This window comes from Saimiri boliviensis, chromosome 4, assembly GCF_048565385.1.
Source record: "Saimiri boliviensis isolate mSaiBol1 chromosome 4, mSaiBol1.pri, whole genome shotgun sequence".
NCBI lineage: Eukaryota > Metazoa > Chordata > Mammalia > Primates > Cebidae > Saimiri > Saimiri boliviensis.
Genome location: NC_133452.1, coordinates 1,269,167 through 1,285,241, shown reverse-complemented (window position 1 = coordinate 1,285,241; position 16,075 = coordinate 1,269,167). Strand labels below are relative to the sequence as shown.

Sequence of the window (16,075 nt, the reverse complement as noted above, 5' to 3'; positions counted from 1 at the left end):
CCCTCCGCGCGTCACCCTCGCTCCCTCCCCGTCTCCGCGCCCCCGCCGCGCTCGCCTGGCCCGCCCCGCCCCTCCGGGGGTCCCCGCCCCGCCCCCTCCCTGCCGGGGGTCGCCGTGCCCCGGAAGCCGCTCGGGCAGCGCCCGGCCTCCGCCTTTGCGCGCTCGCAGTCGCCGCCCCTCGCCCGCCTTTGTTCTCGGGCCGCCCCTCTCGCTGGCGGCGCCGGAAGAGAGCGTCGGAGCCACCTGTCCCGGCCGCGCCTCCCCCGGCATGCGCCGCTGCCCCCGGGGGCTGCGGGGAAGGCGCGGCGGGAAGAGGTCGCCGAGATGCGGCCCGCGCGGCCTCGCGTTCCCGCGTGGTTGATGCCTCCGCCGGGGACGCGGTTCGCGGGGAGCCGGGGAGGCGCCCGAAGGCCGGCCTGACAGGTGCCCCCGGGAGAACGTGGGAGCCCGTGCGTTTCAGCTGCGTTTGTGACTGATCTCGGGCCGCGTCGGGGCTCCTCTAGGACCGCACTGAAAACAGGAAAGTGAGGAGCCGAGCCTGGGCCCGGGCCAGCCCGCAGCTGACATCACGGACTCCATGACCTGCGCCTGCAGACGACTTGCTCTGGAAGGTAGAGAGTGTTCTCAGATGTAAAGTACGATCCCGCTTGCTTTCCATTCGTTATTGTTGCCTACACTCGGCAACAGAAGTTCGGAAAGATAAAGGGATTATTTCTGGGGCGTCACGTTGACAAACACCGTCGTTAACGCGCCCAGCCCAGCCTGCCTCAGTTGCTCGGGTCACAGAGGTCACCACCGACTTGCCGGGCCTTCCGGCCTTACTGATCGAGCTTCGTTCTCTCGGCTGAGGCCGCGCCATCCCCACAGCCTCATCCTGCCACGTGCAGCTGTAAGCTGCCGCTGCACTCCTTGTCTGAATCTGCCAAGAGGAAACTGCATCTTTCGGCTAAATTATTTTCATTCATCAGGACCCTCAGTCAGATTCTCAGGATAGAGTTGAGCGTAAAAAAAAAAAAAAATCTCTTCAGCTATCTACACTGTGAAAGCTGTCACAAAATGGAGTCAAGGAAAGCCATGAAGGGTAGGTTCTCACTAATAATAGCTTGATATCGAGAATTGTCGGCCGGGCGCGGTGGCTCAAGCCTGTAATCCCAGCACTTTGGGAGGCGGGTGGGTGGATCACGAGGTCAAGAAATCGAGCCCATCCTGGTCAACATGGTGAAACCCCGTCTCTACTAAAAATACAAAAAATTAGCTGGGCATGGTGGCGCGTGCCTGTAATCCCAGCTACTTAGGACGCTGAGGCAGGAGAATTGCCTGAACCCAGGAGGCGGAGGTTGCGGTGAGCCGAGATCGCGCCATTGCACTCCAGCCTGGGTAACAAGAGCGAAACTCCGTCTCAAAAAAAAAAAAATTATCACAAAAAACTGCCAAAACCACAACCTTGCACAAAGGCCACAAAACGGTACACAAAAAATGCTTTAAGGACATTTGCACAGCAACTTTCTGCCCAATCTTGGACTGGTATCCCCTTTGTTATTGATTTTTATAGCCAAGGATAATTCTTTCAAAACAACTTAGGTAATCCTCACTTTTTCTTGTAAACCCCTTGTCTTCCTTTACCTCCCTCAATACACCTGTAGTTTACTATGGCACCTTATTCCACATTGCAATGTCTACTCTCAAATAAATTTGTCATGTTTGGCAAACCTGTCTGTTATTTAGGTTGACAAGATCAAATGCAAATTTATTCCGGAGTCAACAAATACTGATTCAGTCTTCCAATGTGCAAGGCAAGGAAAAATATTAAGGACGCACTGTATAGATTGGGATCCTATAGGCAGCTTCAACACTAATAGAATATAGTCCAAAGATATAATTGTACTTTACGGCAGTTTAGGTGGAAGACAACCAGCAACTGAAAAAATGGAGTTTGCTAGCAACTAAAAAAATGGAGATTTCAAGGTTGACATAGAATTTGAAAACTGCTTTAAAGACAGGTAGGAAAGATACAGGTAGATGTGCAATGGGTTTCAAATCCAAAACAGGCTGAGGGGGGAAAATAGACATATTCAGTTACATCAGTCATTCCAGTTTGGCATAAGAATAAGGTAAATGAAGATGGATTCTAGGAGTTAAGGACCAAATACATAGGGAGGTACTATGATGTAATGGAGAGAACAAGGATTTAGAGTTAAGACTTTGGTTTGAATCGCAGATGTGCCACTTATTAGCTGTGTGACCACAGGTAAATTATTTAATATCTCTGACCCTCCATTTCCTCATTTGTATGGTAAGAATAATAATGACCATTCAATTATTCCACAAATACTTGATGGCAAGCCAAATATTAACTGAGAACTATGTTAAATGATGGAGATATAAAAAACCATTCATCAAATACTGCCTTATTGTTTAATAAGTTACACCCTGAGTTAGGCCCTGGAAATACAGTGATAAGGGGGGAAAAATACATGAAACTGAATGAGACCACTTAGATTATGCAGATAATAGGTGAAAATAAGGCCCAAAACCAAGAAGTCCAAAGGCATTTAACTTGTGGAAGTAAGAGAAGGAAAAAGAAGAAAACTGAGTGTAAAGTACTGTAAACTGAAAGGAGAAAGTGTTTTTTGTTTTGTTTTTTTTTGAGACGGAGTTTCGCTCTTGTTACCCAGGCTGGAGTGCAATGGCGCGATCTCGGCTCACCGCAACCTCCGCCTCCTGGGTTCAGGCAATTCTCCTGCCTCAGCCTCCTGAGTAGCTGGGATTACAGGCACGCACCACCATGCCCAGTTGATTTTTTTGTATTTTTAGTAGAGACGGGGTTTCACCTTGTTGACCAGGATGGTCTCGATCTCTTCACCTTGTGATCCACCCGCCTCGGCCTCCCAAAGTGCTGGGATTACAGGCTTGAGCCACCGCGCCCGGCTGAGAGTGTTTTTAAAAGGAATTGCTCACCTCTCTCAATGGAGAAGTTAGTAAGTTTATAGAGAAGTAGCCATTGTATTTAACAACCTGAAGGTAATTAACTATCTTAACTGTTTCAAGCTACTTCAGCAAAGTGGTAGTTTCAGAAATTAAATTGAAGCAGATTAGGGGAGGAATGGGAGACTAGGAATTGGAGCCAGAGTATAGACAACTCTTCTGTGAAGTTTTATTATTAAAAGTAATGGAGAAAGAGAGTATCTGGAGAGGTGGTAGTAATGTTTTTAAGATGGAAGACAGTTGTTATACTAACAAGAATGACTGAGTCCAAAGGTGGAAAACCATGATTGAGCAGAGACAGGAAATGCTACTGGAAGGCAGCTTGTAAGAAAGCAAGAAGGAATGGGCCCCAGAGCACAGGTATTAGATGAGAAGCAGAATCCACCCATTCTAACAGGAAAGACAGAAGGTGGCTGCAGCTGCAAGCAGGTGAATGGAAAACTTGAAGGATTTTTATTTCTGACATATTTTCTTTCCTTAATGAAATATAAAGGGAAAATCAGTTGACAGTTGAGTAAAGGAGAGAGATAAGAAGGTTTGAGGAAGAAGAAAGTGTGTCAGAGAGCAAGAAAGCAAAGTTTCCAGGATGCCAAGTGCTTTGCCTACTTGAGACTTGCGGTCATGAATTTAAAGTGAAACTAGTCAGTCTGGCTTTGTGAGGTTCTCAGTCAAGTTTAGCTACTTGGATTCCAGCTTGGACAAAGCAGATAACAGGGTACATTCACGAAGGAGTTTTCTAGGTGAGGAAGAGAGACAAAAAAATTGGAGTGTGTTTCGAAAGGAGTGATTATAATGATGAGCCATGAAATGTAAGCTGAATAAGGAAGGAAATTAGAGGGCTATAAATGGTGACAAAAGCCAATGAACTGGTGATTTCAATAAGATTAAAGAGTGGCTGTCTTCAGGGTACTAGAGGTAGTGAGCTGAAAGGACAGGAAATGATTGCATGAGAATAACTTGCTTGAAATAAAGATTTCAGAGGTCATACTAATATTGGCGATAGCAAGGTGTAGAGGGGTAAAAGGAAGTAAAAGGCAATTGAATGTGAGTTGGTTAAGGACTTGAGAAACTAGCATACAGCCAGTCCTAGCTTGTCATGGTAGAACAGGACTACAAAAATGAATATGGAAGTTGAAATCGTGCAAGGTGATCTTAATAATCAAAGAGAAAAATTAAAGTTGTTCAGTGACACTTAAGAACTTTTGTTGAAACATCAAAAACTCTCTTACTGCTAGATAGAAATATATCAGGAATTTTTTAAATTGTAAAACTAATTTATTTAGTATGCCATAATTAGAAACATGGAAAATTAGTCTTTATTCTTTGTAAAAAACAAAAACAAAAACAAAACAAAAAAAAAACAAAGAAAACAAAGTTACCAATAGTAGTGTGAACTGTGTTTGCCTCTTCTCATACTATTACTTAATCTTCTGTATTGATAAATTGTCATTCTGCTTTCTAAGTTTAGATCAGCTTCCAACATTTTATCTTTGCATTTTCAGTCTTGTGAACTATTCCCAGGAATTCTTTAATACAAAGTGTAGCAGCATCACTTCCTGTGGACTTCTTCACCCTTTTGTCACAGCCACTTTCACTAATCTCTTAACAATAAGCAATTCATAAAATTATGAAACCAGAATTTACTGGCTGAAAAAGGTTTTTATTTGGTCTCTTTGTAATTGTCATTTTCGTTCAACAAGACAACCATTTAAGAGGACTGCAGTGGCACTCTTCAGGGAAAAGTCAGATTGCTTTTAAGGAAAGAAACTCAAAATGCATGTGGAAAAGAGGTTGGGAATATAGAGGAGCCTGATGAACCACATAAAGAAAGTTCCATAACCCACCCCCACCCTGAAACGCTTAGAGAAGCAAGAAGTCAGATGAGTAGGATGTTCAGATTTGACTGAAGGAAAAGTTTATGTGATATTTCATGTGAGTGATTTTCACAGTGCACAAATGGTTCAAAAGTTATGTACTGGAATATTTAGCATGATAGTCTGGTGGAGTCGAGTGATTCCACCCGTTTTTAGGATCCTGGTGAAGTGTGGCCTAGGTGGAATGGGGAAAGAGGCTGATGATAGGAGGGCAGAGGTTTTTTTGATACAGGCCTCAACTTAGTATATTGGGAAAGAAGAGGAGGAAAGGGGTATTATGGTATAAGAAATGTAATAATAAACAATATTATAAGAGGACAAAGGAAGGTATCTAACCCAACCTGGAGAAGCAGTGAGAAAGACCTTGGATTGGCAGTAACAAGTGTTGCTAGGATCTGAAATGTTTATAATGCACCTGGAATCCACTTAACCTCAGACAATAGCAGAATATTACATTAGGGACAATCTAGAACCTTAAAAGTAGGCAGAAGAGTTGGTATTCATGCACAAGGCAATCAAGAACCACTGAGGGGTTCTGAGGCAAGGAGTGATTTGAAGTTATGCTTCCAAGATGAAAACTCCTTCAGCTTTATGTGTAAGGTATGTAGATGAGACTTATGGCAAAGAAAAATAGGCCCATTGGGTTTTCTCCCTGGCTTATTCTTGGAAGCATTTACTATAAAAGAGGTGTAAGTTGCCGAATACCCCCAATACAAAAGAAGTTCAGTGAGGTCAAGGGCATTGTCTTTTTTTTCACCACAGTACAATCTACATCTCACACAGTGCCTAGAACATGGTAGATGCATGATGCTGTTGAACAAAAAAAATAATAATAATAAATGAATCATGGAGCAAAAGGAGCTATTGAAACAGATTTGAGAGAAGTGAGTACCTATGCTAGAGATCTAATAGAAATGGAAAACTGAAGCTATTTTGAGCCACTTCAAAAAATTAAAATTATAGAATTTTAAGTCTATAGAATTTTAACTAAGTATATATGGGGATTTAGAGAAGGGTAAGAGAAAGAACAGAGCTAAAGGTAACGTGGAGATTTCAGACTTAAGAATAAATGTGCACAAGTGCTTGATTACATATTATTTACTTTAATTCACATACAAATCTTAGGAAAAAGGTGTAATTCTCATTTTACAAACAAGTCTATGAAGCAGTCAAGTCAATTACTAGGTAGTATATTTTGCAATTAATTCATCCTGACAAGTTCATCAGGAAGGCACATTTCATGATATGGCATATTTCATAGGTTTCTTATTACTAATTTTTTCCGTGGTCAAAGTTTGCATCAATTGCTCCTTTTTTAGAGATTTTTTGGCTACAACTATGACATGTATGCTCTGTATAATGGTGGAGTCATTTTTTTTCCACCAACCATATTTTTATTTTATTATGAAAGAATAGTTGTTCTGATATACAGGTGCAAGAAGGAAACTCTCAGAGAATTTTAGTTTACTAACAGAATTGGTATAAGTAGTAAGAAAATGATCAAAATGTTTTTAAAATTTCTTCTAAAAACACAGAATAAATGTGCAGAACGAGCAGGTTTGTTACATAAGTATATGTGTGCCATGGTGATTTGCTGTACCTGTTGACCCATCCTCTAAGTTCCCTCCCCTCAACTCCCACCCCCAGCAGGCCCTGGTGTGTGTTGTTCCCCTCTCTATGTCCATGTGTCTCAATGTTCAGCTCCCACTTATGAGTGAGAATGTGCAGTGTTCGGTTTTTGCTCCTGTGTTAGTTTGATTCTGTTGAACAACAAAAAAAAAAATGATGGTTTCCAGCTTCAGCCATGTCTCTACAAAGGACATGATCTCAATGATCTCATTCCTTTTTATAGCTACATAGTATTCCACGGTGTATATATACCACATTTTCTTTATCCAGTCTGTCATTGATGGGCATTTGAGTTAGCTCCATGTCTTTGCTATTGTAAATAGTGCTGAAATAAACATACATGTGGGCCAGGCGCGGTGGCTCACGCCTGTAATCCCAGCACTTTGGGAGGCCGAGGCGGGTAGATCACGAGGTCAAGAGATGGAGACCATCCTGGTCAATATAGTGAAACCCCGTCTCTACTAAAAAAAAAAAATACAAAAAATTAGCTGGGTATGGTGGCGTGTGCCTGTAATCCCAGCTACTCAGGAGGCTGAGGCAGGAGAATTGCCTGAACCCAGGAGGCAGAGGTTGTGGTGAGCCAAGACCGCGCCGTTGCACTCCAGCCTGGGTAACGAGCAAAACTCCGTCTCAAAAAAAAAAAAAAAAAAAAAATACATGTGTATGTGTCTTTATAGTTGAATGATTTATATTCTTTTGGGTATATACACAGTAATAGAATTGCTGGGTCAAATGGTATTTCTGGTTCTAGATCCTTGAGGAATTACTGTACTGTCTTTCACATGGTTTAACTAATTTACATTCCCACCAACAGTGTAAAAGTATTCCTATTTCTCTACAGCCTCACCAGCATCTTTTTTTTTTTTTTTTTTTTTTTTTTTTTTTTTTTTTTTTTTTTTTTCTGAGACGGAGTCTTGCTCTGCCATCAGGCTAGAATGCTGTGGCACAATCTTGGCTCACTACAACCTCTGCCTCCCAGGTTCAAGCAGTTCTCCTCGCTCAGCCTCCTCAGTAGCTGGGACTACAAGCACGTGCCACCATGCCCAGCTAGTTTTTGTATTTTTAGTAGAGACAGGGTTTCACCATGTTAGCTAGGATGGTTTCGATCTCTTGACCATGTGATCTGCCCACCTTGGCTTCCCAAAGTGCTAGGATTACAGGCGTGCACCACCATGACCGGCCTGTTACCTGACTTTTTAATAATCACCATTCTGATTGGTGTGAGATGGTATCTCGTTGTGGTTTTGATTTGCATTTCTCTGATGATCAGTGATGTTGGGCTTTTTTTTTTTCTTAGCCACATAAATGTCTTCTTTTGATAAGTATCTGTTCATATCCTTTGCCCCCTTTTTAATGGGGTTGTTTTTTTCTTGTAAATATGTTTAAGTTCCTTGCAAATTCTGGATATTAGACCTTAGTCAGATGAGATTGCAAAAATTTTCTCCTATCCTGTAGGTTGCCTGTTCACTCTGATGATAGTTTCTTTCACTGTGCAGAAGCTATTTAGTTTAATTAGATCCCATTTGTCAATCTTGATTTTTGTTGCAAGTGCTTTTGGCATTTTTGTCATGAAGTATTTGCCCATGCCTATGTCCTGAATGGTATTGCCTAGATTTTCTTCTATTTTTATGGTTTGGGGTAATACATTTAAGTCTTTAGTCTATCTTAATTTTTGTAAAAAATGTAAGGAAGTGTTCCAGTTTCAGTTTTCTGCATATGGCTAACCAGTTTTCCCAGCACCATTTACTAAGTAGGAGATCCTTTTCCCATTGCTTGTTTTCGTCAGGTTTGTTGAAGGTCAGATGGTTATAGATGTATGGTATTATTTCTGAGGTCTCTGTTCTGCCCCATTGGTCTTATGTTTGTTTTGGTACCAGTACCGTGCTGTTTTAGTTACCATAGCCTTGTAGTATAGTTTGAAGTCAGGTAGCATGATGCCTCCAGCTTTGTTCTTTTTGCTTAGGATTGTCTTGGCTATACGGGGTCTTCTTTGATTCCATATGAAATTTAAAACAGTTTTTTCTAATTCTGCAAAAAATATCAATGGTAGTTTGGTGGGAATAGCATTGAATCTATAAATTACTTGGGGCAGTGTAGCCATTTTCACAATATTGATTCTTCCTATCCATGAGGATGGAATTTTTTTTTTCACTGTTCAAGCTTTATTGGGGGTTTTAGCTGGTGTAACACTTGGATAGTTGGTTGCATTGTTTATATCTAGATCTTTTTACATTGTATGGTAATATACACTACTGATACATATAGTTCACAAAATAAGATCCTTTGGAACAAGACATGTGATATTGGATCTATACACTGAATGCCAGGATATGACTGATTGGAAAAAAATGTTGGACTAGGCATGCTCAGTGAAGGATCCGGGAAGTTATATAACAAAGGAATATCTCTCTGGCTCAAGGGGCAACTGCAGCGTGTGCAGCATTGGCAGTGGTGCCTCAGAAGTGGCGGAACTATTTCACACTAAACAGTTTAGGACTACACAAGGTTACCACCATCCAGCATCAGAATATAGCTGTAGGACTTTACAAACCATTCCTATTTCTAACTTCTGGAATTGATTTTTTCCCAGTCCATCTTAAAATATTACTGCTTTAATCACAGATCAGATAGAAAGGACAACAGGCACAACCTCCAACTAAAATCCTGTTGTAGCCTAGACAGTGAAATGGTATGACATCAGAAGACTAAAATTGCAGCTCTTTTTGGATCCCCCAAAGTGTATCTGCACTCTTCTTCAAATGGGCCTCTTCCTCAGGAGTCAGGGTCACCTTCACAACGTCTGAGATTCCATTCTGTCCCAAAATGCAAGGAACACTAAGGAAGACATCATCCTTTATTCCATAGAGACCCTTAATCATGGTGGAAATTGGGTGCACCCTACTAAGATTCTTAATTATAGTCTCTGCCAAATCCGCCACAGAGAGTCCAGTGGCCCAGGATGTGTAGCCTTTGAGTTTGATCACCTCATAAGCACTCTCAACCACCTGCTTGTGAACCTCTTTCCACTGTTCCTTATCTGTATCAGTCCCTAAATCTGGGTGCAGAGTCTTCAGGGAGACACCAGCAACATTCACTCCACTCCATACAGGCACACTGGAATCTCCATGTTCCCCAAGGACCCACCCATGACAGCTTAATGGGTGAACTCCCAGCCTTTCCCCCATCAGGTAACGGAATTGGGCTGAATCCAGATTGCAACCACTTCCAATAACACGGTTTTTGGGAAAGCCACTTATCTTCCAAGCCACATAGGTCAAGATATCCACTGGATTTGAAACAATAAGCAACTTGCAGTTCGGGCTGTATTTTACAACAATAGGAATGATGAATTTAAAGATGTTCACCTTACGCTGGACCAAATTAAGACGGCTTTCTCCCTCTTGCTGACATGCCCCAGCCGTAATAATGACCAGCTTGGAGTTTGCAGTTACATTATAGTCTTTGCCGGAGACAGTCTTTGGTGTTCTAAGGAAAAGGCTGCCATGCTGGAGATCCATCATCTCTCCCTTCAATTTGTCTTCAATGACATCAACAAGAGCAAGTTCATCTGCCAAGTCCATTAAGATACCAACCAACTATCCATTAAGATACCGATGGCACAGGCCATACCAACAGCACCAACCCCAACAACTGTAATCTTATTCTGGGGGGTCTGTTGTTCCTTTAGAAGATTATGAATCAGCTGATCCTTGAGAGTTGCCATTTTGGACTTGGAACCAAGAGGAACCAGGAATGTACGTTGGGCGGGTGTCGGGGGCACACAGCAGTGGGCAGTGGTGCCAACACTCCAAAATGTTTTTCCATTTGTTTGTGTTCCCTGTTATTTCCTTGAGCAGTGGTTTGTAGTTCTCCTTGAAGATGTCCTTCATATCCCTTGTTAGGTATTTTATCCTTTTGTAGTGATTGTGAATGGGAGTTTATTCATGATTTGGCTCTCTGCTTACCTATTGTTGTTGTAAAGGAATGCTTGTGATTTTTCCACATTGATTTTGTATCCTGAGACTTTGCCGAAGTTGCTTATCAGTTCCAGAAGTTTTTGGGCTGAGATGATGCGGTTTTCTAAATATAAAATCATGTCGTCTGCAAACAGAGACAACTTGACTTCTTCTCTTCCTATTTGAATACCCTTTATTTCTTTCCCGTGCCTGATTGCCCTGGCCAGAACTTCCACTATTATGTTGAATAGGAATGGTAAGAAAGGAAATCCTTGTCTTGTATGGGTTTTCAAAGAGAATGCTTCCAGCTTTTGCCCATTCAATATGATATTGGCTGTGCATTTGTCATAAAAAGATCTTATTATTTTGAGATATGTTCAATCAATATCTAGTTCATTGAGAGGTTTTAACATGAAGGGATATTGAATTTGATTATGAAAGGCCTTTTCTGCAGCTATTGAAATAATCATGTGGTTTTTGTCTTTGGTTCTGTTTATGAGATGGATTAAGTTTATTGATTTGCATATGTTGAACCAGCCCTGCATCCCAGAGTTGAAGCCAACCTGATCATGGTAGATAAGTTTTTTGATGTGCTGCAGGATTCGGTTTGCCAATATTTTATTGAGAACTTTTGCACTGATGTTCATCAGGGATATTAGCCTGAAGTTTTCTTTTTTTGTTGTGTCTCTTCCCAGTTTCGGTATCAGGATGATGCTGGCTTCATAAGATGAGTTGGAAGGAGTCCCTCCTTTTCAATTGTTTGGAATAGCTTCATAAAATGTGTTAGGAAGGAGTTCCTCCTTTTCAATTGTTTGGAATAGTTTCAGTAGGAATGGTACCGCTCCTCTTTGTATCTCTGGTAGAATTCAGCTGTGAATCCATCTGGTCCTGGGGTTTTGTTGGTTGGTAGGCTATTAATTACTGCCTCAATTTCAGAGTTTGTTATTGGTCTATTTAGTGATTCAACTTCTTCCTGGTTTAGTCTTGGTAGGGTGTGAGCATCCACGAATTTATCCATTTCTTCTAGATTTTCTAGTTTATTGGCATAGAGGTGTTTATAGTATTCTCTAATGGTAGTATTTCTGTGGTATCAGTGGTATATCCCCTTTATCATGTTTTATTGTGTCTATTTGATTCTTCTCTCATTAGTCTAGCTAGCAGTCTACCAATTTTCTTAATTTTTTCACAAAAACTGGCTCCTGGATTCATTGATTTTTTTGGAGGGTTTCTTGTGTCTCTATCTCCTTCTTCTCAGATCTTAGTTATTTCTTGTCTTCTGCTAGCTTTTGGATTAGTTTTCTTTTGCCTCTGTAGCTCTTTTTTTTTTTTTTTTTTTTTTTTGAGACGGAGTTTCGCTCTTGTTACCCAGGCTGGAGTGCAATGGCGCAATCTCGGCTCACCGCAACCTCCGCCTCCTGGGCTCAGGCAATTCTCCTGCCTCAGCCTCCTGAGTAGCTGGGATTACAGGCACATGCCACCATGCTCAGCTAATTTTTTGCACTTTTAGTAGAGACGGGGTTTCACCATGTTGACCAGGATGGTCTCGATCTCTTGACCTCGTGATCCACCCGCCTCGGCCTCCCAAAGTGCTGGGATTACAGGCGTGAGCCACCGCTGTAGCTCTTTTAATTGTGATGTTAGGGTGTTGATTTGAGATCTTTCTAGCTTTCTGATGTGGGCATGTAGTGTTATAAATTTCCCTCTAACACTGTTTTAGCTGTGTCCCAGAGATACTGGTACATTGTCTTTTTGTCCTCATTGGTTTCAAAGAACTTCTTGATTTCTGCCTTAATTTCATTATTTCCCCCAGGAGTCATTCAGGAACCAGTTATTAAATTTCCATGAAATTGTTTTGCCTGGGTGCAGTGGCTCACACCTGTAATCCCAGCATTTTGGGGGTTGAGGTGGGTGAATAACGAGGCCAGGAGTTTGAGACCAGCCTGGCCAACACAGTGAAACCCTGTCTCTACTAAAAATACAAAAATTAGCCGGGTGTAGTGGCACACACCTGTAGTCCCAGCTACTCAGGTGGCTGAAGCCGGAGAACTGCTTGAACCTGGGAGGCAGAGGTTGCAGTGAGCCCAGACCCTGCCATTGTACTCCAGCCTGGCCTGGGGAACAGAGTGAGACTCCATCTTAAAAAAAAAAAAGAAAGAAAAGAAATTGTGTAGTTTTGAGTGAGTTTCTTAATCCTGAGTTCCAATTTGATTGCACTGTGGTGTGAAAGACTGTGTGTTATGACTTCAGTTCTTTTGCATTTGCTGAGGAGTGCTTTACTTCCAATTATGTGATCAATTTTAGACTAAGTGCTATGTGGCACTGAGAAGAAAGTATGTTCTGTTGATTTAGGGTAGAGAGTTCTGTAGATGTCTACTAGGTCCACTTGATCCAGAGCTGAGTTCAAGTCCTGAATATCCTTGTTAATTTTCTGTCTCATTGATCTGTCTAATACTGACAGTGGGGTGTTAAAGTCTCCCACAATTACTGTGTGGGAGTCTAAGTTTCTCTATAGTTCTCCAAGAACTTGTTTTATGAATCTGGGTGTTCCTGTATTGGGTGCATATATATTCAGAATACTTAGCTCTTGTTGAATTGTTCCCTTTACCATTATGTAGTTCCCTTGTCTTTTTGATTTGTCAGTTTTGAGTCTGTTTTGTCAGAGAGTAGGATCGCAACCCCTGCTTTTCTTTTTTTTTTGCTTTTTATTTTTTATTTTTTATTTTTTGTTGTTGCTTTCCATTTGCTTGGTAAATTTTCTTCTATACATTTATTTGGAGCCTGCGTGTCACTGCATGTAAGATGGGTCTCCTGAATACAGCATACCGACGGGTCTTGACTCCTTATGCAATGTGCTATTCTGTGTCTTTTAATTGGAGGCATTTAGCCCCTTTACATTTAAGGTTAGTATTGTTATCTGTGAATTTGATCCTGTCATCATGATGCTATTTGATTATTTTCCATACTAGTTGGTGCAGTTTCTTCATAGTGTCATTGGTTTTTATATTGTGGTGTGTTTTGCAGTGGCTGGTACTGGTTTTTACTTTCCATATTTAGTGCTTCTTTCAGGAGTTCTTGCAGAGCAGGCCCGGTAGTAACAAAATCCCTCAGCATTTGCTTGTCTGGAAAGGATTTTATTTCTCCTTCGCTTATGAAGCTTAGTTTGGCTGGATATGAGATTCTGGGTTGAAAATTATTTTCTTTAAGAAGTTGAATATTGGCCCCCAATCTCTTCTGGTTTGGAGAGTTTCTGCTGAGATGTCCACTGTTAGTCTGATGGGCTTCCCTTTGTAGGTGACCTGGTCTTTCGCTCTGTCTGCCCTTAACAGTTTTTCCTTCATTTCAACCTCGGAGAATCTGATGATTACGTGTCTTAGAGGTTGATCTTCTCATGGAGTATCTTAATGGTGTTCTCTGTATTTCCTGAATTTGCATGTTGGCCTGTCCTGCTAGGTTGGGGAGGTTCTCCTGGATAATATCCTGAAGTGTGTTTTCCAGCTTGTTCCCATTCTCCCTATCTCTTTCTGGTACTACAATCAATCACAGGTTTGGTCTTTTTATGAAGTCGCATATTTCTTAGAGGCTCTGTTCATTCCTTTTCATTCATTTTTCTCTAGTCTTGTCTGTATTTCTTATTTCAGTAAGGTGGTCTTCAAAGTCTGATACACGTTCTTCCAGTTGGTTGATTTGGCTATTGATACTTGTGTATGCTTCACGAAGCTCTCATGCTGTGTTTTTCAGCTCCATCAGGTTGTTTATGTTCCTCTCTAAACTGGTTATTCTAGTTAGCAATTTTGCTAACCTTTTATCAAAATTCTTTGCATCTGGTTAGAACATGCTCCTTTAGCTCATCATAGTTTTTTATTAACCTTCTTCTGAAGTCTACTTCTGTCAATTCATCCATCTAATCTTCCATCCAGTTCTGTACCCTTAGTGGAGAGATGTTGCAATCATTTGGAGGAGAAGAGGCACTCTGGCCTTTTGGGTTTTCAGCATTTTTTTCATTGATGCTTTCTCATCTTCATGAGTTTGTCTAGTTTTGATCTTTGAGGCTGCTGACCCTTGGATGGGGTTTTTGTGGAGGACTTTTTTGTTGTTGATGCTACTGTTGTTGCTTCTGCTTGTTTGTTTTTCTTTAAATAGTCAAGTCCCTCTTCTGTTGGTAGAGCTGCTGCAGTTTGCTGGGAGTTCACTTCAGGCCTTACTCATCTGATTCACTGACGTGCCTGGAGGTGTCACTCAAGGAGGTAGAGCAACAAAGATGGGTGCCTGCTTCTTCTTCTGGGATGTCTAATTTCAAGGGGCTTCAACCTGATGACAGTAGGATAGCTCTTGTTTAGGGTTTCTGACAACCCCTGTTGGAGGGTCTCACCTAGTTGGGTGGCATGGGGAGCAGGACCCATTTAATGAAGCACTTTGTCCCTTGGTAGAGAGGGTGTGTTTCACTGTGGGGAAACCCACTCATCTGGGCTGCCTGGATTGCTCAGAACTACCATGAGGAGAAGCTAAGTCTGCTGGTCTGCAGAGACTGCAGCCACCCCTCATGCTAGGGGCTCAGGCCTAGGGAGATCAGAATTCTGTCCCTGAGCCTCTGGCTGGAGCTATTGGAGATGCTGCAGGGAAGGCTCACCCACTGAGGAAGGATGGGTCAGGGTTAGACCTGAAGAGGCACTCTAGCCACAGACTGCCACAGCTGGTGTGCTGGGTTGTGGGGACAAGTCTTGGAACCAAACTGTCCAGCCTCACTGGATACAGCAGGGGAAAACCATAGCCTTGAGCTATAGAAATGGGTGCCACCCTTCCCCCACCCAGTAGTTTAGCATGTTAAGGAGTTGTGAGTCCCAGTGCTGGCTGCTGCCCCTACCACAAGGAGCTCAAATGGCTTAAACAGCAGGCAGCCATAGCCACTGTTGGTCACCCCTTCCCCTGGGAAGTAGGCTTAAGCAGATTCCAGCTGAGAGGCTGTAAGAATCTGTGTGTTCCAGGGTTGTGATGCTAAGCCCCAGTGGCATGTGTTCGTGAGTGGGATCTTGCGATCCGTGGGTTGCACAGTTCTGTGGAAAAAGCAGTTTCCCCAGCTGGGTAGCACACTCACTCATTGTCTCCCTTGGCTAGGGGGCGAAGGAGGGGGTTCCCCTTCCTCCTGTGACTCTCAGGTAGGCTGCAGGACCACACTACTCTTCCTTCTCTCTGTGGGTCACGCCAGCCTTCTAGTCCATTTTGATGAGAGAACCTGGGTTCCTTGGTTGCCAGTGAAGAATTCACATGCTTATGTTTTTTTCAATAGGAGCCTCCAATATGACCCTGCTTCCAGTCAGTCATCTTGGCCCTGCTCCTAGTTTCTGCAGGGCTGGGAAGGCGTCAGGAAACTTCCAATCATGGCTCACGGCAAAGGGAAAGCAAGGCAACTTCTTCACAAGGCAGCAAAAGGGAGCTGGAGTTATTTCCTGAGAATAATTCTGGCCAAACTTGCATGCACTTTCTCAGTGAAACTCCACTTGGATCTATTCAGGCAGGAATAAACCAACTCATTATCAAACCTAAATGGAAAAAAAAAATCCTCTTCTGCTATTTTTATCTTTTTGTTTGTAGATAACTGAACTAATAGGTATTTTTAGTGGTCAATATTTACTG

At 42.3% G+C, this 16,075-nt stretch overlaps 1 protein-coding gene and 1 pseudogene across 2 annotated transcripts in view; one reads left to right on the top strand and one right to left on the bottom strand.

Annotated features, from left to right (window-relative positions):
* Positions 1 to 994: 994 nt before the first annotated feature.
* The window catches only part of ERMARD (ER membrane associated RNA degradation), a 59,254-nt gene continuing 44,173 nt past the window's right edge, over positions 995 to 16,075 (top strand). The window contains exon 1 of one of the 2 annotated variants that reach the window (XM_074397129.1): positions 995 to 1,081. Coding sequence is in view for 1 of the 2 variants with exons in the window: in XM_010331299.3 (XP_010329601.2) it covers positions 1,057 to 1,081 (25 nt within the window). In the remaining variant the exon portion in view is untranslated. The remainder of the gene's footprint in view (positions 1,082 to 16,075) is intronic. The other variant, XM_010331299.3, reaches the window with a different exon arrangement.
* LOC101042464 (L-lactate dehydrogenase A chain-like) lies at positions 9,179 to 10,227 on the bottom strand (annotated as a pseudogene).